The following is a 22,469-nucleotide window of genomic DNA, read 5'->3' on the forward strand; positions in this document are numbered from 1 at the left end:
TTTTTGACTTAAAAACTATTTGTCTGACATTAGTATAGCCACCCTAACTCTCTTTTGGTTACTATTGGCATGAAATATTTATTTTTATCTTTTTCATTTTCAACTTACTTGTGTCCTTGGATCTAAAGTGAGTCTTTTTTAAAAATTTAATTAATTAATTTATTTTTGGCTGTGTTGGGTCTTTGTTGCGGTGTGCAGGCTTCTCTTGTTGCGGAGCATGGGCTCTAGGCATGCAGGCTTCAGTAGTTGTGTCATGCAGGCTCAGTAGTTGTGGTGCACAGGTTTAGTTGCTCCACAGCATGTGGGATCTTCCTGGACCAGGGCTCGAACCCATGTCTCCTGCATTGGCAGGTGGATTCTTAACCACTGCACCACCAGGGAAGTCCTAAAGTGAATCTCTTATAGAGAGGATATAGTGAGATCATGGTTGTTGTTGTTATTTTTAATCTATTTTGTCACCCTCTTTTTTTTTTTTTTTTTTTTTTTGTGGTACGCGGGCCTCTCACCGCTGCGGCCTCTCCCGTTGCGGAGCACAGGCTCCGGACGCGCAGGCCCAGCGGCCATGGCTCACGGGCCCAGCTGCTCCACAGCACGTGGGATCCTCCCGGACCAGGGCACGAACCCGTGTCTCCTGCATCAGCAGGTGGACTCTCAACCACTGCGCCACCAGGGAAGCCTGTCACCCTCTTTTTAATTGGAGAGTTTAATCCATTTACATTGAAAGTAGTTATCGATAAGGAACTCCTTACTCTATTATTTTGATATTTGTTTTCTCTGTCTTTTTTTTTTTTTCTGGTTGTGCCTCAATTTTTCCATTACTCCCTTCTTCTGTTTTTTTGTTTTTTTAATGGTGTACCATTTTTATTCCCTTCTCATTTCCTTTTCTGTGAAAATTTTAAAAGTTATTTTCTTTGTGGTTACCTTGGGGGATTACAATTAGACTCTTACACTTATAACAGTCTATTTTGTATTAATACCACTTTAACTTCAATGGTATACAGACACCCTGCTCTTTTACAGATCTTTCCCTCCCCCTGTCTGTTGTTGTTATCACAAATTTCATCTTTACACATTGACTTTAAAGTCAACTTATTTGTAGCTGTTAATCATATCTACAAAATACCTTCAAGGAACATCTTTTATAGTGTCTGACCAAACAACTGGGTACCATAGCCTTGCCAAATTGACACATAAAATTTAACCATCACAACAATCACACCAACAAAAAATTATTCAAGATAATAATAGTTTTATCCTATAACTTAATGTTGGATTCATAATCAGCAATGTTTTAATCTTCCATTTTCCCTTAAATAAAATTTAGTTGTTCTATTTTGATTTATGCTAACAGAAATGATACCATAAATGATATGCTGAAAAATTCCTTCTGAATGAATTCATTCATTTGCTTTCATTTTATGGACTTTTAATGAGCACTTATTATGTACCAGATAATGGAAATAGGAATATATAATGATAATGAGAGGGTGGCAATGATGATTTTATTAGTAATAGTAGTTTTAAACTTTTTTAAGTACATACTATGGGTCAGGCACATCTTATTTAATATAATACATAAAAAATCGGTCACTGATCTCAAGGTGCTCATAAGCAGTGGGAAAAGACAAATGAAAAAAGAGACAAAACGCAGTATAATAAGCGTTATGGGCTTCCCTGGTGGCGCAGTGGTTGAGAGTCCACCTGCCGATGCAGGGGACACGGGTTCGTGCCCGGGTCCGGGAAGATCCCACATGCCGCGGAGCGGCTGGGCCCATGAGCCATGGCCGCTGAGCCTGCGCGTCCGGAGCCTGTGCTCCGCAACGGGAGAGGCCACAACAGTGAGAGGCCCGAGTACCGCAAAAAAAAAAAAAAAAAAAGCGTTATGCTGTAGATAAAGATGGAACCACCTGACTTAACATGTGAATAGACATTAGCCAGGTGAAGACGAGGAAAACGACTTTTCCAGATAGTTGGAGCAACTATGCAACAAATGCAAATTCCCAAGTCCTGATTTAATATGGTATTATTATCTCGATAATAATATAGCCTCTGGAAAGGCTGGAGATCAAGGGGGCAGAAATAAGAATGGTTAGCTAGGCAGGGGTTACTTCCCTGGAAAGTTACCACAAAAGTGTTTTTTCTCTCTGCCATTGCAGGCTTCCAGAGTTCTCCTATGGCTTTTGAAAAAGATCCAGTAAAGACTGGTATAAAATCAACTGTCTAACCCCAGAGTTGTTTTTCACAGTTGACAGTGCTGAGAACTATATATAATCCTGAGTTCTTATGTTATAAGGTACTTTGTGGCTGCTAAAACTCCTCAATAGGTAAAGTAGTGACAATGTGTATGTGTTTTCAAGATAGGAATGTCGATGATAGGTTTGGAAAACGGTACAATAAATTGGCATTGGGTAGTGTCAATTTTGTTAATCATATGAATAACCCTTTAGATAAAATAGTAAAAACCATTTATTGAGCATGTACTGTGTGTTCAATACTCAGCACTTAAAATGGATTTATCCATGTAATTTAATCCACACAACAATTCTAAGAGGCTACTTTTTAATCTGTGCCATGCATTATTGGTAATTTCACTTTATAGATGAGGGAACTGAGGCATGGATAAGTCTATAAGTAGGGTTCAATCATGAAAATAGAAACTGCTCCAGGTATTTCAAGCATAATGGTATTTAGGACAGAGAATTAGGTGCTTAAAAGCCTTTGGAAGGGCTGAAGGAGCTAACGTCACATTAATTTTCATTTGTGCCACTGCTTCTATGGTTGGTCCAGAGAATAGAGAAGTTGCTGCTGCTGCCACCCAAGAGCCAGAAAAGTTCAGAAAAGCACTGTTGACTGTCTACTGAGGCAGAAACTGGCAGGGAAGCAAGCCAAAGCCCAAGCAAAAAACACCGAGCAATAATTTATGTCTTTCTGCCACTTTCCAGATCTCAGGAAATACATGCCACTTGACAAAATGTAAATGAATCCAGAACACTGGTGGTAAGGGCATCTGGGAAATGTAGTTCCCAGGATTCCAGTATGCCTTGGGGAGAGCTGAGAAGGGTATGAGAATGAATGCTATTATTAGTTTTCTATTGTTGCCATAAAGTTACCACAAACTTAGTGGCTTAAAACAATACCCACTTATTATCTCACAGCTCTTTAAGTCAGAAGCCTAGTGGACTCAGCTGGGAGCACTGTTTAGGGTCTCATAAGACTGGAATCAAGGTGTCAGCCTGCCAACACTCTGGGGAAGAATCTGCTTCCAGGTTTGTTCCAGGTTGTGGGCAGAATTCATTTCTTTAGTATGGTTTTCATGTGGTTCCTTCCATCTTCAATCCAGCACCCGTGGTTTGGGTCCCTCTTATGTATGAAATCTTTATGAATTTCCTTTCTGCTGCATCTCTCTGACCTGCTATTTTGCCTTTAGGGGTTCATGTGATTATATTGGGTTCACCTGAAAAACCCAATCTAATCCCTCCATCTTAAGGTGAGTTGATTAGTAAGCTTAATTATATTTGCAAAATCCCTTTTGCCAAAGATGTAACATAACCATGAGAGGAATACCAGGGGACAAAGATCATGGGAGTCAGAATTCTGCCTACCACAATTCTCACTGGAAGAAACTATCAAACAAAAAAATTCCAACACAAAAGGTTAAGAGATTTGCTCAAGATCATCCATGTTATTCAGCTTTATCAATTTTAATAATAATAACTACAATGTACCAAGTGTCTACTATAAGTCTGGAAATATTCAAGGAGGTGTCTCCCTACTATCCCATGTATTTTTTAAATCAAATATAGACAATATATATATATATTTTTTGCGGTACGCGGGCCTCTCACTGTTGTGGCCTCTCCCGTTGCGGAGCACAGGCTCCGGATGCGCAGGCTCAGCGGCCATGGCTCACGGGCCTAGCCACTCTACAACATGTGGGATCTTCCTGGACCGGGGCACGAACCCGTGTCCCCTGCATCGGCAGGCAGACTCTCAACCACTGCACCACCAGGGAAACCCCCTAGACAATATTTTATAAGAACTGTAAATGGAGTATAACCTTTAAAGATTGTAAATCACTATGTTGTACACCTGTAACATTTAATACTGTAAATCAACTATACATCAATAATAATAAATAATATAAAAATCAAATAGCAAATTGAGAATCTTCATAGTACTTCATATACTGAGTTATGAGAATTAATTTAAATAACATGGATAAGTGCTTAGTGCAGTGTCCGGGACAATTAAGAACTCAAAAAATCCTTTGTTGTTATTATTCCCATTTAAGAGACAAGATCATCGTGGCTCTGAGAGGTGACCTAACTTGTCCAAGACTACATGGCTAATAAGTAACACAGCACAATTTTGAATACAGATTGTCCAATTTCAAATGTGGAAATAAATGGGAAAAAATGCATGTAATGAACTTAATTGACATAATGCCTGGTAAATATCAATTCTTATTAAAATGGCACACAAGATACCCAATCACCCTAAATAGGCATGATATTTCTAAAGGCTACTTACTCACTATTGACTGAATTAAGTCTAAATTCCTTATCTGGCTCCAGTTTACTTGCCTCACACTCCCTCCCACACCATCCTTCTCTCTCAGCAACCCTATACATACCCTTCAATTATATTCAAAATTGTTATTTTCTCAAGAGATCAGATTTGTGGTTAAGAGAGGTGTGGGGGGGCAGTGCTGGGCACGGAGGGAAGCAGTGGAAATCAGATGAAGCCGGTCAAAAGGTACAAACTTCCAGTTATAAGATTAATAAGTACTAGGAATGTGACATAACAACACGTTAAACACAGTTAACACTGCTGTATGTTATATGTGAACGTTAAGAGAGTAAATCCTAAGATTTCTCATTACACACAAAATTTTTGTTCTGCTTCTTTAACTTCGTACTTATATATGATGAATGTTCACTAAACTTATTGTGATAATCATTTCATGATGTATGTAAGTCAAATCATTACGCTGTACACCTTAAACGTATACAGTGCTGTATGCCAATGATATCTCAGTAAAACTGGGAGAAAAAATTTTTACGCAACAAAAAAATTGTGCAAAGATTGGCAACATTTTACATTTTCCCTAGTGTTTGATGTAAAACAGCTGGATTCTCACATCTGTTTCTGCATTCAATCTGTTGCAAAAGACATGTCAATTTTCTAGAAGCTTCTGGAAAAGTCCATTGAACACTTGTGACTATGAGAATGAAAAAGGCCAATAACATCTTCCTATTGTTATGAAAATAGAATGACCTTGTAGACCTCCAGGGATCCCTGGACCATATTTTGGGAACAGACTGGGTTAGAGTAGGTTTTTCTGTTAATGACCTATTTCTAGATCGTCCGACCTTGGCTCATTTTTCTAGTAGCCAGTAGTTATAAGCAGGCAGCTCCACCCTCCATGATGAGGAGGCCTTAATCGAACTAGCTGATGGTGATATTTCCTGCACCCGGTACAGTGAGGGTACTTAACTATTCAATGAACCCAGGATAATCACCAAAAGTGTGGTTATTCGGCCGCAGAGTAGGTCTCATTAAGTCTGATGCAGCCTAGCTTGGCAGATCCCTGGGTCGATTTAGGAAACTCGAGAGAACACAATGGGGCCATGACCCCTCGCCTGGGTTGCAAAATTTAAGGAGTTGTCACAAACCTCTGAAAGCAAGATCAATTATATTTTATTGTAGTGTTTTAAAAATTCAAATGGGTTAGCCAGTGCTTGCGGACGGGCCGCCTGTTTTTGTAAATACAGTTTTTTTAATAGTGATCTTCGGAAAACTTTCAGTCGCTCGAAGTAGAGGCCCAGCTCAGGCGCTTGGTCGCGTAACCCGCCGGTAGGTCTAACGTCCTGACAAAGAAGCTCGGGAAGGCGAACTTTCCACACCCCTCAGCAGACTTCCACTTCCCCGCCGCGTTCTCCCCGCCCCCTTCATCCGCTCGTCTCTGATTGGCTGGGCTGCCGCAAGTGCGCGCTGCCATTGGCCGGAAGTCCATCGGGGCTGGGCGCAAGGGAAACTTACCTCAGCTGGTTCGCGAGGAAGCGTTATTGTGCTCGGCGGCAGCGGTTGTCGGCAGTAGCGGTTGTCGGCTGTAGCGGTTGTCGGCGGTTGTCGGCGGTTGTGGGGAGAGAAGCGGTTGGCGCGGCGCCGCACTAGGTACGTTGGGGCCGGGCGAGAACCCTGCGCGAGCGACAGTTGGCCGGGACGGAGGTTTCTTGCGCGCCGCGCGCCTGAGTGCCGGCCCCCGGAGGCCTCGGAGCGCCGCGCGAGCCGGGCGGTTGCGGCGGGGTTGACTCAAATGTGTCCGCGGAGTCGTTGGGGATCCGACCCGGCCGGCAAGACAACGGCGAAGAGCGAAAGGACGTGTCTCCACCCGCTGTCCGAGCGGGTGGTGGGCGGCGGCGCGGGCTAGTCGGGGCCGCGTAGGGACGTTGCCTCAGGGTTTGGTACTCGCCAAGTAAGTAAGTGGAAGCATGGGGCCCTACCGGACTACATTTACAGACTAACGGAGAAAATGTAGTAGTCCTCCGCGCAACTTTGGGATTCCGTCGCCAGATTTCCAGGAGTTTCAGTTATAATTTATCTGAGGAAACCAGGTGCCAGAACAGTTAAGTGATCTTCATCAGGCGGTGGGGAGGCTTTCCTTGATGTACATTTTATGCAGAAGGTACTAGAACATCAGGGAAAACAGAAAATTCCGAGCCTTTAATGCCCACATGCCTTTTTAAAGGAAACCGCCTGGAGCACAAACGTGTAATGTACACCTGTGGAGCTCACCAGTGTTGGGATGCTGTGATTGAAGGATGAAAGCCGTGTAACGGCAGGCGTGGTTCTTTAACACAGTTTATTTTTGAGGAAGTTAAAAAGAAAAAAACCATTTCCTGCTTGTCGCCCTTCCCTCACCTACTTTCAATTTTGGCAAGTTCAAGAATGTGTCCTGTACAGAGGAAGCAATTATTTTGCTTTGTCTCTCTGATTACAACCTTGCTGTGCTTGGAAAACTGGCTTGGAAAACTGACTTCCACCTTTCTGTGATACTGTGTTGAAGATGAAGTTTCCAACATTGTAAGCCAGCATGTGTTGCTTGCTTTGTGACGAGCCGGTATTTACTGCTCTGAAGACTCATAGATGGTCAAGACCTAGAAAAAGATGATCATACTGAGTAATTCATTAGGAATAAAATATTAAAAAATAGAAGAATTATGTGAAACCCACTTAAACAGGCTGTTATGCTAGATTGGGATTTCATACTCTTTTATTATGATTTTGTCATATATTGTAGCCAGTAAATGACTGGCGACAACTATTTGCAAAACAAATGGGGAAGAACATTCAAGATAAAAATAATTTATATCACAGGAAAGCTATTGAAAATACAAAAATGAATCATCTGGCTGAAGGACTGATTACATTGAGTTCAGCTCTTGTGAAGTATGTCTTCTTAGTTCGTTCATCCTTCAATACATTTTTGGAAATGTTGAGTCTGACCGTAATCAAATTAATCTACTTAACTCTCAGTCTTATCTGCAGATTTGTACAGACTACATCCTAAGATTGACTTCTGCCTCAACAGAAATGCATGATTTGCATCTTTTAAGAACTGGTGTATCTAGGTACATCTTGAATTTTCAGCTGTTTATCTTATTGACGCTCATACTTCACCTCAACCTTCAATTCTGCTGTATTTCCTTGCTACTTAACATCTTGAATTCTGGTATGAAAATATTGCATGATCCCTGCATCTTTGCATGTGCAAATCATGTAGTTCTCTTATAGTGGGTGTGTACAGATGTATTTCATTTTATATCAAATTTTAAATAATATATCGGATACTTGTTAAAAATAAACTGATTTTAAGTGCACAAGAGTACTAGTTCTCATTAAGTTGAGTGAGATTATATTAAAATACAAAGAAACATATTCTTCTATCTTATTTTGTCTCATATCCTTACATCGTTTAAATACTTATTCTGTTCTCTAAAGCTTAATTAAACCTTGACCCATATCTTTAAAATGCATTACTATAGACTCAGGTAACTTCGTATCCTTTTTTTATCTTTACCAATCTAAGTAGGACAGAAAGATTGTAGTCAGGTAATATCTAGAGGGAAGTAAACATAACTGTTTGGGTAAGGGAGATAATTGGATATAATGTGAATTTTTGAATTTCTGATTAAATTTCTAGGGATATAAGGGGTGTTTGTATACAGATCTTATTAAATTTAACCATTAATTATATAGAGGCACTATATGTATCTACTAAATGTGGTATCAGTATACCTTTGAAGTTCTACTGTGTATAGTGCTGCTGATATGAAATAGCTTATGGTAAAGCTATGGCAAAAGTTGCTGAGGCCTGTTCTGGTACTCTTTATTAAGGAAAAAATAACCCTGGGTGGCTTTCCAGAGGTTCATTTTTATAAGTTGAGTATTCATTTAGGCAGCATTTAATAAAACTTCTACATGAAAAGCATCTCACTGAGGATATAAAAGTAAGACAAGTCTCTGCCCACAAATATCATGACTAAAATATGAATTTCTAATGGGAAATTCAGATAAGGAAGTAGTTCTCTTGGGGGAAGTCTTTCTCTGAAGAGATGATCTTTAAACGAGACCTTGAAGGAGTGGAGAATAAGGGAAAATGTTGGTATATGACTGTTCTGATGAATTTGAAAAAAAAGTGAAGGATAGGTTTATAGGAAATTCAGAGATAAAATTTAATAGCTTCAGGAAAAAGGAAATATAAAAAAGATAATGCAGTCGTGATTCTCTGGTTATGTATTTGCTTGTAACAACTCAAGTATTGATTTAATTACAAATGTGATGAAAAGATGTATAGGGTATAGAAAAGAGCTAAATCCTCATCTGTATGTATAGGACCTTGATAGTGGCCAAAATTTGTAATTCAAGAAATACTACTGTGAATGTATTTTAAAATACTGAGATTAAAAAAGAAACAAGTTAGTTTAAAATGATTGTTACTAGGCATTGAGTGTTGACAAGCAACTACTTTATTTCACTATGAGCATTTTATGCTGCTTAATTTTTTTTTTTTTGGTGGTACACGGGCCTCTCACTGTTATGGCCTCTCCCGTTGCAGAGCACAGGCTCCGGATGCGCAGGCTCAGCGGCCATGGCTCACGGGCCCAGCCGCTCCGCGGCATGTGGGATCTTCCCGGACCGGGGCACGAACCCGCATCCCCTGCATCGGCAGGTGGACTCTCAACCACTGCGCCACCAGGGAAGCCCTATGCTGCTTTTATACCACTACATCGATAAAATTTTTTTAAGTAAAAGCAAAATTCTACTACCACTTAGAAGATGCTAATGCTGCTGGTCCATGGACCACATTTAGAGTAGTAAGGATTAGTTCATGCTCATTATAAGATTGTCACCTGGCACAAGTTGGTCATGTTTTGTCCTTTTGTTGACCACTATATATCCCTTAAAGGTAACATTGTTACTTCATAATATCTGATTTGTACTTGTGATATGAGATTTGAGTCTTACGATCCTGGGTTTAAATACTGGCTCTGAACTGTGTTTTTCTGAACAAGTTATACAACCTAGCTTAGATTTGTTTTGGTGTAAATGTAAAATATAACAGGAATTGTGCTTTATTTAGTATTGATATGTATAATGTATTAAGGTAATATCTCAGCAACAAGCATCACTAGAGATAGAGACATTTTGTAATGAGAAAAACCAGTCCAGCACCAGGAATAGAGAAAATAAACTCAATCAGTATGTACCCATGGCTTCAAACTATATACTGTAAGGGGGGAGAGACAGTGATTCAGTTAAAAGAAATAGACAAATCATAGTGGAATAGACAAGTTGTGGAATCATAGTGGATCACTCTGAACACACTCCTGTTTTAATAGCTGGAAGATTATAAACAACACAGCTAAGAAATTTGAACTAGTTGGCGTCGACATAGAATAACACTGTACCCAACAATATTGGAATACAGGTTTTGCTCAAATACACATGGAGCTTTTGAAAAAATTGGCTGTGAAACTAGCCTCAACAGATAATACAGGATGGAAATTATTCAGAGGACATTCTCTGATTACAATGCAATTAAATTAAGCTAACCTTCAACAACAAAACTGCAACTTGGAGATCTGCAATTGCCTGGAAATAAATGTATTTCTAAATAATGCACAGATCATAGAAGGAATTATAATGGAAATTAGGAAGTATTTTGAACCAAGTAATAAGAGGGCTTATCAGAATTTGTGAGACTTGACAAAGAGACAGGACTTAGAGGAAATTTTGTAGCTTTAAATGCAAAAAAACAAAAAGGACTGAAAAAAATTTGGGTTTTATCTCAAGCTGGAACAAAAATCAAGCCTGAAGAAAATTGAATCATAAAACTAACAGGAAATGATGAAATAGAACACTGCATACAATAGAGAGTCAGGAAAGTCAGAATGTCAATGCTTTGACAGTATTGATTAAATGGATAAATTTCTAGTAAGAGTGACCAAGAGAAAGAAAAACAAAACATGTCAGTAATATCAAGAATAAAAAGAGACAACACTACAGATCCTGCATGTATTACAAATGTAATTAGAGAATATTATGAAGAACTTTGTAAACTTGAAATTCTGTTAAATTTTGAAATTTTGTGTGAAAAAAAAAATTAACAGAAAAGTAAAATATGAATGATTCCTATATCTATTTTTAAAAATTCAATCATAATTGAAAACCTTTATCACTAAGTTAACTCCAAGCCCAGATGGCATTGTGATGAATTATTTCTAACATTTAAGGAAGGAGTAATACTATTTGCAGACAGAAACTCTTCAGAGAATGGAAAAAGACTTTCCAGTTTTTTATATGAAGCCAAAATAACCCTGATTTCAAAACCTGATAAAGGAAAAGAATGACTCATCTTTCTCATAACATTGATACAAAGTCCTAAACAAAATGTTAGCAAGTTGAATACAGAAACATGAAGCAAAAAAATGGGCATATTATGACTGACTGAGGTTTCTTTCAGAAATAAGCTAGGTTTAGTATTTTAAGAGATCAACCAATATGATAGAAGTTAATTGAAAAAATGAGATTATATTATCTAAATATATATGAAAAGGATAAAATTGAAAATGCATTAATGATAAAATCTGGGAATAGAAGGGTATTTTATTAATCTAATATAGAGCATTTGTAAAACGTATAGCAAAAATCATAGTGGTGTTAGTGAAACCACACACTCCTTTCAAGATTGGTAATGAGTGAAGGATGCCTGCTAACAGCATACCCATTCATAGCATACTGGAGGTTCTAACTAGTGCAATAAGAAAAATAAGGCTTAGCAAGAAAATTATGACACTACATAGAAAGTTCAAAAGAACTTACTTGGTTTAATAAGTGAATTTAATGAATTAATTGGAGATACGATCAATAAAAAAGCACTGATTGTATTTCTGTATGATACCAGGCAGAAAAATGAAATTTTGAAGTGATGCCACATAGAAAGTATTAAAAAATGAATGCCTATGTCAGTAATGGGATAGAGGAACAAAAGACATGAAACATATAAAACAAAGTAAAATGGTAGCCAGAAATCCAGCTATATCAATATTAATGTCAAGTGTGAATGGATTAAACAATCCAGTCAAATACCAGATTGTCAGACCAGAGGAAAAATAGCATCCAACTATATGCTGTCTGTAGGAGACACACATAGATTGAAAGATACAATTATGTTGAAAGCATAGAAAAAATCATGTGAATAGCAACTATAAGAAAACTAGAGTGGCTATACTAATTTAAGACAAAATAGACTTTAAAATAAATATTAGAGGTAAAGAGGGACATTTTGTAATAAAAGGTGCAGTCCCTTAGGAAGTTATAACAATTACAAACATGCCACTAACTAGCGCCAAAATATATGAAGCAAATATTGACAAGAATTGAACAGAGAAATAGAAAATTTCAACAATAATAGTTGGAGACTTCAGTACAACACTTTCATAATGGAAAACTAGGTGAAAGATCAATTAGAAAAGACTTTAATAACGCTGTAAATCAACTAGACCTAAGAAACATCTTTGGAACACTCAACCAAACAAAAGCAGATTATATTCTTCTTAAATGTACATAGAAAAATTTCCAAAATAGACATTATGCTAGGCCATAAAACAAACCTCAACACATTTTAAAGGACTGAAACCACAACAAACTACATTCTATGACCACAGTGGAATGAAATTAGAACCTAAGAAGAAGAAATTTGAGAAATTCACAGCTATGTGGAAATTAAACAACACACTCCTAAATAATGAGTGAGTCAAAGGAGAAATCATGAGGGAAGTTAGAAAATACTTTAACATTAATGGAAATGAAGACATAACATACAAAACATTTTGGGTGCAATTAAAGCTTTTCTTAGGAAATTTGTTGTGATAAATGCCTATATTTAAAAAGAAGACTTCAAATCAATAAACTGACTTTTAATCTTAATGCAGAAAGAGGAAACCTAAGCAGAATGAAGGAAATGATTAGTAAAATCAAGAAAGAAAAAAATAAAATTAATAAAATCAAAAGTTGTTTTTCAAAAAGATAACAAAATTGACAAACCTTTACCTAGAGTGACCATGAAAAAGACTCAAATTACTGAAATTTGGAATGAAAGGGTGCATTACTACTGATCTTGCAGAAGTTAAAAAGATAATAAGAGACTCCTATAGAACGATTCACTTATATACTGATCAGTTTTATAGATGAACTAGACAAAATTTTTTTTTTTTTTTGTGGTACGCAGGCCTCTCACTGTTGTGGCCTCTCCCGTCGTGGAGCACAGGCTCCGGACATGCAGGCTCAATGGCCATGGCTCACGGGCCTAGCTGCTCCGTGGCATGTGAGATCTTCCCACACCGGGGCACGAACCCGTGTCCCCTGCATCGGCAGGCGGACTCTCAACCACTGTGCCACCAGGGAAGCCCTAGACAAATTCTTAACAAGACCAAAATGAACAAAACTGACTCAGGGAGAAACAGAAAATCTGAAAAGCAAGTAAAGAGATTGAATTAGTACACAAAGAAAAACTCAGATGGTTTTCGTTGTTGAATTCTACCAAACGTGTAAAAATACCAATTTCTTACAAATTCTTCAGAGAAATAGAAGAGGAAGGCACACTGCCCTGATCATTCTGTGAGGCCAGTATTATCCTGGTAACAAAATCAAAGACACTGTAAGAAAATGACAGAACAATATCTCTTATGAATATAGGTGCAAAAATTGTCAACAAAGTACTAGCAAGTTGAATCCAGCAACGTCATGACCATGTAGGGTTTATCCCAGGAATGCAAGGTTGGTTTCACATCCAAAAATATATTAATGAATGTACCATATCAATAGAATAGAGAACAAAGCCATATGGTCATGTTAATGCTGAAAAGGCATATTCTGACAAAAATCCAAGGTTCCTTCATGGTAAAAAAAAAAACAAAAAAAGAAGTAGGGTTAGTTGGGAAATTTTTTTTAACCTGATAAAAGGTACCTGTGAAAAATCTACAGTTAACGTTATGCATAATGATTAAAGACTGAAGGTTTTCCTCCTAAATAGGGAGCAAGACAAGGATGTCCACTCTTGCCACTTCTAGTCTACATTGTACAGGAGGTTGTAGTCAGGACAATTAGGCAAGAAAATGGAATAGATTGGAAAGGAAGAAATAAAACTGTTGACAAATGACATGATCTTGTATGGAGGAAATCCTAAGGAATCTGCAAAAAGCTATTCTGAGATGAGAAGATCAATAGAGTTGCAGGATGCAAGATAAATATACAAAATTCTATTGTATTTCCATGTACTTGCAGTGAAAAATTTTGAAGTTTCATTAACAATAGTATCAAAAAGTGCAAAACTTTAACTCTGAAAAGTAAACATTATTGAAAGAAATTAAATGTCTAAGTAAATGGAAAGACATCCCATATTCATGGATCAGAACACTTGATAGAATGAAGGTAATTGCTCCCTAAGTTGATCTAAAGATTCAACACAATCCCTATTGAAGTGCCATCTGGCTTCTTTGCATAAGTTGTTAATCTGGTCCTAAAATTCATATAGATATTCCGAGAACTCAGAATAGCAAAAACAGTCTTGAACATTGAGGACTCACACATCCTGAATTCAAAACTTACTAGAAAGCTATAGTAATCAAGACAGTGTGGTACAGGCATAAGGCCATACCTATATATCAGTGGGATAAAATTGAGAATCCAGAAATAAACAATAAACCTTCACATTTATATAGACAATTGGTTTTTTTTTTTTTTTTTTTTTGCATTACGCGGGCCTCTCACTGTTGTGGCCTCTCCTGTTGCAGAGCACAGGCTTCGGACGCGCAGGCTCAGCGGCCATGGCTCATGGGCCTAGCTGCTCTGCAGCGTGTGGGATCTTCCCAGACCGGGGCATGAACCTGTGTCCCCTGCATTGGCAGGCGGACTCGCAACCACTGCGTCACTAGGGAAGCCCTAGGTAATTGGTTTTTGATGAGAGAAACAAAACAATGAGGGAGAAGGAATGGCCTTTTCAAAAGGTGCTGGAACAGCTCTATGTCCACATGCAAAAGAATAAGTGTGGACCTTCTCCCTCACTTTATTACAAACACACATAAAAATTAACTCCAAATGTATCCAAGAGGTAAAACAATAAAATTTTTAAACAGAGATAAATCTTCATGACCTTGGATTAGGCAGTGATTTTTTTTTTTTGGATATGACACTAAAAGCACAAGCAACAAATGAAAAAGTAAATTGGGCTTTATCAAAATTTAAAACTTTAGTTTCTCAAAGTATACCATCAAGAAATTGAAAAGACACCCACAAAATGTGAGGAAAAGTTTGGAAATCATGTCTATAGGGACTCAGATCTGGAATATATAAAGATGTCTTACAAGTCAACCATGAAAAGTCAGATAACCCAATTTTGAAGTGGACAGATGAGCTGAATAGTCATTTCCCCAAAAACAATATACCAGTGGCCAATAAGCTCATGAAATAATGCTCATCATCATTAGCCATAAGGGCAGTGCAAATTAAAATGACAGTGAAGTCATCACTCACACCAAGATGCAATACTAAAACAGACAGATGATAATGAGTATTGATGGATGAAGAGGTGCTAAAATTGGATCCCTCATACTTTCTTGGTGTGAATGTAAATTGGTCCAGACCCTTTGGAAAACAGTCTGTTTCTTAGAAGGTTAAATGTAGAGTTACTGTATGATCAGCAATTCCATCCTTGGGCATATACCCAAGAGAAATGAAAACCTGTTCACACAAAAATTTATACGTGAATGTTCATAGCATTATTTATAATAGCCAAATCTGGTTCTTTAGCAAGATGTGAATATCCAGAGTTATTCTTGAAAGTACAGTTTACCCTTGAACAACATGAGTTTGAACTATGCAGATCCACTTATGTGGGTATTTTTCAATAGTAAATATTATAGTACTACATGATCTGCAGTTGAATCTGCTGATGGAGAATTGTGGATATGAAAGCATCATAACCACATATATGAAAGGCCAACTGTAAGTTATATGTGGATTTTCAACTGCACGAAGAGTTGAACCCCAAACCCTATGTTCAAGGATCAAATGTGTGTGTGTGTGTGTAAATATAATGTAAGAGTAAAGTAAAACCTGGGATATAAAGTTCTAAATTCAGTGAAAAGAAATCTCTTGACCTCAGTGGTTAATGAAATGTTAGCTGAAAAATGCTTTTAGGGAATGTTTAAATATACTAGGCTCCACAGAATTGTAAAGCATTTGTAGACCTTAAAAAATAGGACATTTTCAGGGCTTCCCTGGTGGCGCAGTGGTTGAGAGTCCGCCTGCCGATGCAGGGGACGTAGGTTCGTGCCCTGGTCCAGGAGGATCCATGTGCCGCGGAGCGGCTGGGCCCATGAGCCATGGCCGCTGAGCCTGCATGTGTGGAGCCTGTGCTCCGCAACGGGAGAGGCCATGGCGGTGAGAAGCCCGTGTACCTCAAAAAAAAAAAAAATAGGACATTTTCATACTAAAATGACATGGAGATAAACATAAATAATAAAATGTAAAACATAACAAGTTATAAAAATCAGAGGGCATAAAACCAAATGTAAACTAAAGCTTTAATGTGTCATTTACAATAAATGTAATTGGATTAAATTCTCCTATTAAAAGACATTCATTAGTTTAAAATATTTTCAATAGGTTTTATAAGAGACATCTAAAAAAAGTTGGTGGGATGAACAGCAATATATTCAGCATGAGTTTCATCACCAGATAAAATAGAATAAAAGGGACAGATTAGATTATGTTTTTACAGTTTAAAATTAATAGGATGCTTTCAAACAATTACAGGCATACCTTGTTTCATTGCACTTCTCTTTATTGTGCTTCGCAGATAGTGTGTTTTTTACAGATTGAAGGGTTGTGGCAACCCTGTGTTGAGCAAGTCTGTGGGCAGCATTTATCTAACAGCCTTTGCTCATTTGTGTCTCTGTCACATTTTGGTAATTCTTACAATATTTCAAAACTTTTCATTATTATATTGCTATGGTGATCTGTGATCAGTGGTCTTTGACGTTCCTATTGGAATTGTTTTGGCATTTTTTGGACAATAAATTATTTTCAAATTAAGGTATGTACATTGTTTTTTTAGTCTATTGTACACTACACTACAGCATAAATAGCTTGTATATGCCCTGGGAAACCAAAAACTTCATGTGAGTCACTTTATTGCAGTATTTGCAGTGTCTGGAACCTAACCTGCAGTATCTCCTAGGTATGCCAGTATACATCTGAGGGAAAGCAAAATTACTTCCCTTCCTGTAACTATATCCTAAAATCTAGATGGATTGAGGATGTAAATTATAAATGACAAATCTTTAAGACTTGAGAAAATGTAGATGACCTGTTTTTCTGACCTTGTGCTGCAGGACAGTACCACGATTCCAAAGACCTCTGTGAAATGTGGCTTATTTGCAGCAAAGGACTCAAGTCTAAATGTCAGGATGGTGATGCCAGTGATCCCCCAATTAGACTGAGTTGTTGCTTTTTATGCTCCCAGTAATAAATTTCACTCACCCTCACTACAACATGTAAACTATTTCTTCACCTTTTAGGCAGTTACCAGTACAGTTGACCCTTGGAATTATTCTTTTTTTAAAATTCTTTTATTTCTATAGCTCTTTTTTTTCAGACTTCATTTTTTTAGAGTAGTTTTAGACTCACAGCAAAATTAAGAAGAAGATACAGAGATTTCTCATATATCCCCTGACCCCCACATGCATAACCTCTCCCATTATGAATATCCCCCACCAGAGTGGTATATTTGTTATAATTGATGAATCTATGGATCATTCTCTTCTTGATGTTGATTCTGATTAAATGGGTGTATTCAGTTTGTGAAAATTCTTTTAACTGAACACATGATATGTGCACTTTTCTGTAGGTACTTCAGTAAAATGTTTGGAAAAAAAAAAAACCCCAAAATAAAAAAATTAAAAATTGATCAACCTTGCTAGAGAAAAGATTTGGTTTGTCTTTGGGGAATATTACAAATACTGTATTCATGAAAAGGCTATCAAATATGTAGTCATATAGAGAAAATAGAGTTCTATTTTGTATCAGGCCCTTAATGAAAATGTGCTATTTTTCTGGATTTCCTGATTTTTATGTATACATAACAGGTTTTTGCAATTTGAGTTTGTGATATTTTTTCTTTTTCTAAATATTCACTTAGCCTTCAAGTCTAACAAATCCTGGAACTGTTCCTGGTCAAATGATATAGTGAATGAAAAAACTACAGTAAATGAAAACTTTGAGTAAGAAAATAGATAAGGATAAATCAGATTATTCAGGTAGCTTTGACTGGGTTATTTGCACCTTAAAATGTCTTAGATTCTGTCTTCGAGTTTAATAAGTGCTCTATAGTTTGTTAGGTAACTGGTCTATCATGTATTATATAATTTTTTTTTTTTGCTTGTATTATGCCTTTAAGTGCCTTGTAATTTGGCAGTTTTCCTTTCTTTTAAACCATTTACTTACCTATGGTTCAGATCAGGCTTGATGTGGATACTGAGAAATAAATACTAAAATATTTTTCCCTGCTATGTAGTAGATTTTTCTTAAATTAATAGAAATAATTCAGAATTAAGGATGTATTGAAACCTAACTTGGCTTTCTTATTTGAACTAGCATCACGTTGTGTATTTTAGTGCTCATTTCATACTGATGATTGTTGAGAATTACTCGTGCAGTACCATTAATTTGGAAATTTGAACATTAGGAAAGCTTTAAAAAGGTGCCACGGTATGTAGAAAATGGAACATTCCACACAAAACATTGTTTTTTGTTTTTATGAAGAAATGCAACTTAATCTTTAGATTATCTAAAGTATGGCCTACTTGGATTATTTAAATCAGAACTTAATGGTTATAGTAGTGAGGTGATATAACAAAAAGTGGCCAGATAAATTATCAGACTTAGTATCAAATAGAGGCTTACTGACAGTATAAATTTTGACTTTATATAGAGTTATAGAACAAAATTTAAATTATCAATAACAGATGAAAATGGGTATATTTTTCAATAAAAATAATTATCTAAATCTGGTAAGATTAGTTACGGCATTATTTTAATATTGTAAGTAAATGTTAACTTTTGTCTGCTAGAGATATTCATTTAAATATGGTATCTTAAATTCTAGGATATGAAAGATGGCAAGTCCAGATAGAAGTAAACGGAAGATTTTAAAAGCAAGAAAAACAATGCCTGCAAGTTGCCGGAAGCAAGCAGAGATCCTGAATAAGTCAAAGAATGTTGAAGCACTAAAAACAGCAGCAATTGGGAGTAATGTGTCAAGTAGTAATCAGAATTCAAGTACTGATGTCATAAGTAGCAAATGTAGACATTCTGAAAATGATGCTTCCTCTTTGGACTCTATAAAAATTTCAGTATGTGCACCAAAAAGTAAAGTATTTTCTCAGAACTTAATAAAACCACTAGAAATTGTTGATTCGAAAACAAGATTAGAATACACTGAAGAACAAGTTGTGTACTCTTATGAAAAGCCAAGTAAAACAGTAGAATCTCCCAGGAAACTCTTTACACAAGACGCAAAAGATTCACAAAACACTTTTGAAAGCCATTTTGAATGTCAGGCAAGTGTAACACGATCCATTTTTGAACATGAAGAGGATTGTAATCTGAAATCCATTTGCTGTCCATCCAGTGTATTGAGTGGTGTAGTTCAGATGTCAAAGTCTACAATAACCAATACCTTGGATGATAAGAGAACTGACAAGATAGTTTCCTATTTAGAAACAAACTCCAATTCTGAGTTTCGTGATAAAAGACAAAATAACACTTTAACTTTAAATTCAGATATCCCTTTTGTGCCTGTTGATAAAATACCTAACTTGGTAAATTCAGTCATTTCTAGTAACTGTGCTGCTGACATTTTGAAAAGTGAAGAATCCTGTAGAACCTGTCATTCCAGCATTTTAAGTTGTGAAAGTACAGATGCAAAGTGGCTGTCCTCATTTGACACTGATAGTAATAACAGTAAGTGCATACTTACGTATCTCTTGGAGAAGTTAGAATAGTTACTTTGCTTTGGGCAGTTTCATAATCTCAGAAACAGTAGAGTACACATAGACAGGAAAACAGTAAATGATAATTATTTCAGAGTATCTTATTTCTGAACCATTCTTGGCGGGGAGGGGGAATGGTATCCTCTATGTCCAAAGGGAAGTAAATTCTGGCAAAGAAGGAATCAATCACTTTCCTTTGAAAGTACAACAAAATCAAAAGGTGGTTTATAGAAATTGCTTGGTTTATTTCATTTACACCTTTTCTTTTTTTTGAAGTTTTATTAAATTTATTAATAAGGAGGCTAGTTGAAAGGCAGAGTGGGTTTTTTAAATAGTTGAACCCATTTCTTTCCATAGAATTGGCCTGTATATCACATGCCAAGTGTAAGCGGATAGATAATAAGAATACATACAGGTTTGTGTGTAAAGTGAGAAACTCATCAAATAATTAACCAATGAAGTTCTAGGGTTATAAAGTTATTAAAATAGCACAAGTAAATTTCATTAAAAGGGTGTTTTTGTAGGTTAATGAAATATAAGAAAAACTTGATTTACTAGGATAAATTGTATTTGTGTTCTTATGTATGCTACAGAGTGATCATTTAACAAGGTGAATTTTAAATTGCTTAAAAATAATAGTAGGATCACCTATTAAAAATATGTAGGACTGCCTAAGTAACTCTAAAAATAATGTAAGACCACCAAGTAAATAACTGTAAACAGAAGATCAAATGCTGTAATTTATTGTTTTTGTTAGTATTAAGTGTATATTAAATACTCTGGAAGGAAAGTATATCTGAGACCAGGACTAAAATACTCTTTTTTTTTAAGGATTAGTTTGTCAGAATTTTTTATACATTTTCTAAAAAATACTGCTGTGGTCACATTTTAGTTTTTTAATTTGCTTAGGGGTCCCTAAATTAGAGAATTCCCCTGTTTCCTTCATTAGAAGGAGTATTTTTCTGTCTCATCTTTCCGTCTCCCCAAGGCCATAATCAAAAGAAGAGGATGTTTTCAGAAATCAAAGAAAATGTTAAGCGTGTGAAAACTTCAGAGCAAGTTAATGAAAATATTTCTCTAGCTCTGGGAAAGCAAACAGCATTGCTGGAACAGGTAAAATATTGGGCTTAAATATTTGCTTCAGAAACTTTTACTTTTGATTAGTAAAAAATGGTAAAAGTTAATTGATCTAAACAATGAGTACAGATAACTTTCATGATGCAGGGCAGGTATATGAAAACTGAATTATTAGCAGGTGGAGATATTAGGGAAAAATAATTGTTTACATCACCAAAACATCTCTAGATCCTTCAAAATGATCCTATGCAGAGTAACCTACAGAATCACATGAAGGTAGAGTGCTGTGGTAGAAAGAGAATGGGCTTTTTAGTCAATATTATGCTCAAATCTCTTCAAGTCAGACACTACATGACCTTGAGCTTTGTGAACAATTCTGTCTCTTTTGTACTGGTCATGGCGTTCTTGATCTACAGCTATAGCTGTTTATTATCACAATTGACCACTACTTCATAGACCCAGGCAACCCGGAAGTTCATTACAAAGTCCTGCTACATTCAGGTTTACTTGCCCTAATTTCCAAGAAATTAGGGAAAGGTTTACTTACCCTAATTTACACAGATATGGTGCATTATCTGACGTTTTGCTTTTATAGCATCATTAAGTGTACTTTTCTTTTTCTTTTTGCCCCATTTCATCTCATTGTACTACAGTTTCCATTAATGTCTGATCAACTCTGACTTTAAGTGTAATGAGCTTCAATTTTAGTAGGTCCTGTATCAGGACTTGTTTTGATGATCATGTTTTGCTATTTTATTACCACTGAAATGCCACAACTAAAAGTCATTATGTGATAGATTGTCGTCAGCTATAGTGGACAAAAAAATGTCCCAATCCAAACTATCCTGCTGTTTCAGAAACAAAAACACTGTTTCTAAAACAGGCCATTACAATTACATAGTTACATGTTATATCAACATATATTCACATAATAAATGGAAACCATTGAAAGACTCATGCAGAATCAGCTTAAAAGGTGAGTCAATACTTCCCCTTTCTACTTCTTATTTTCTTCTGCAAGACCAAAGGAGACATTAATAAAAAAATATGTAAATATTCTATTGTTTGCAGGGATGGGGTAGTGGAATTATGTTAAACATGGATCTAGCTTAAGAAGTTGGGGATTGCAGCTGTGTTACTCTCAGTGATTAGTAGCTGATTTCAGAAATAAGTTCTGATATGGACATATAAATACAAAATTTAATCTTTGAACATTTTAATTTCACTGGCACAGAAAAATCAGGGTTTTCATTCACCACTATTATCTACCTCACAAAAAACTTGGTCCAAGTTGACACAGAATATGGTCCTTGCCAGTGAGGTTGAAGGAATGCAGTTTATTTGTTATCCTCCCCCACCACTACCACCAGAAGTTTCTTACATTGTCGGGTGACAGCTTGGGTTTTAGCTAATTCCTATCTTTTATCTATCTCTCAGTAACTAGCTCTCCCTCACTTGGTATTTTAATTCCTGTCTGAACAGTTAACTCTCTAAACCACATCTGTTTGTTTTTCTTGTTTGAATCCCAGCGGAATAGGGCCTCTCATTCTGACATTGTTCTTCCTTACTGAGAGAGTCCCAGAGCAGTTAACGCTTATCTTTTGAGGTTTCAGAAGGATCTTGGCCTGGTTGATTCCAATTAAATTACTGAAGTAGAGGGGTTTTTCTTCCGAAGTCCAAGTTGTTAACCCTACCCACCATTGCAGAAAGTTGAGGCAGATAGGGGATATATATATATGTATATACACACACACATACACACATAATTTCCAG

The 22,469-nt window shown here is 36.6% G+C and overlaps 1 protein-coding gene across 5 annotated transcripts in view; it reads left to right on the forward strand.

The window, feature by feature from the left end:
* The first annotated feature begins 6,055 nt into the window (after window positions 1-6,055).
* The window catches only part of ATF7IP2 (activating transcription factor 7 interacting protein 2), a 76,227-nt gene continuing 59,813 nt past the window's right edge, over window positions 6,056-22,469 (forward strand). For all 5 annotated transcript variants that reach the window (XR_003793103.1, XM_029220265.1, XM_029220268.1 and 2 more), the window contains exons 1-3: window positions 6,056-6,177; window positions 18,734-19,590; window positions 20,608-20,732. Coding sequence is in view for 4 of the 5 variants with exons in the window: in XM_029220265.1 (XP_029076098.1) it covers window positions 18,744-19,590; window positions 20,608-20,732 (972 nt within the window). In the remaining variant the exon portion in view is untranslated. The remainder of the gene's footprint in view (window positions 6,178-18,733; window positions 19,591-20,607; window positions 20,733-22,469) is intronic.

The sequence above is a fragment of the Monodon monoceros genome, unplaced genomic scaffold (assembly GCF_005190385.1).
Source record: "Monodon monoceros isolate NGI ecotype Baffin Bay Population unplaced genomic scaffold, NGI_Narwhal_1 Super_Scaffold_13, whole genome shotgun sequence".
NCBI classification, from domain to species: Eukaryota; Metazoa; Chordata; class Mammalia; order Artiodactyla; family Monodontidae; genus Monodon; species Monodon monoceros.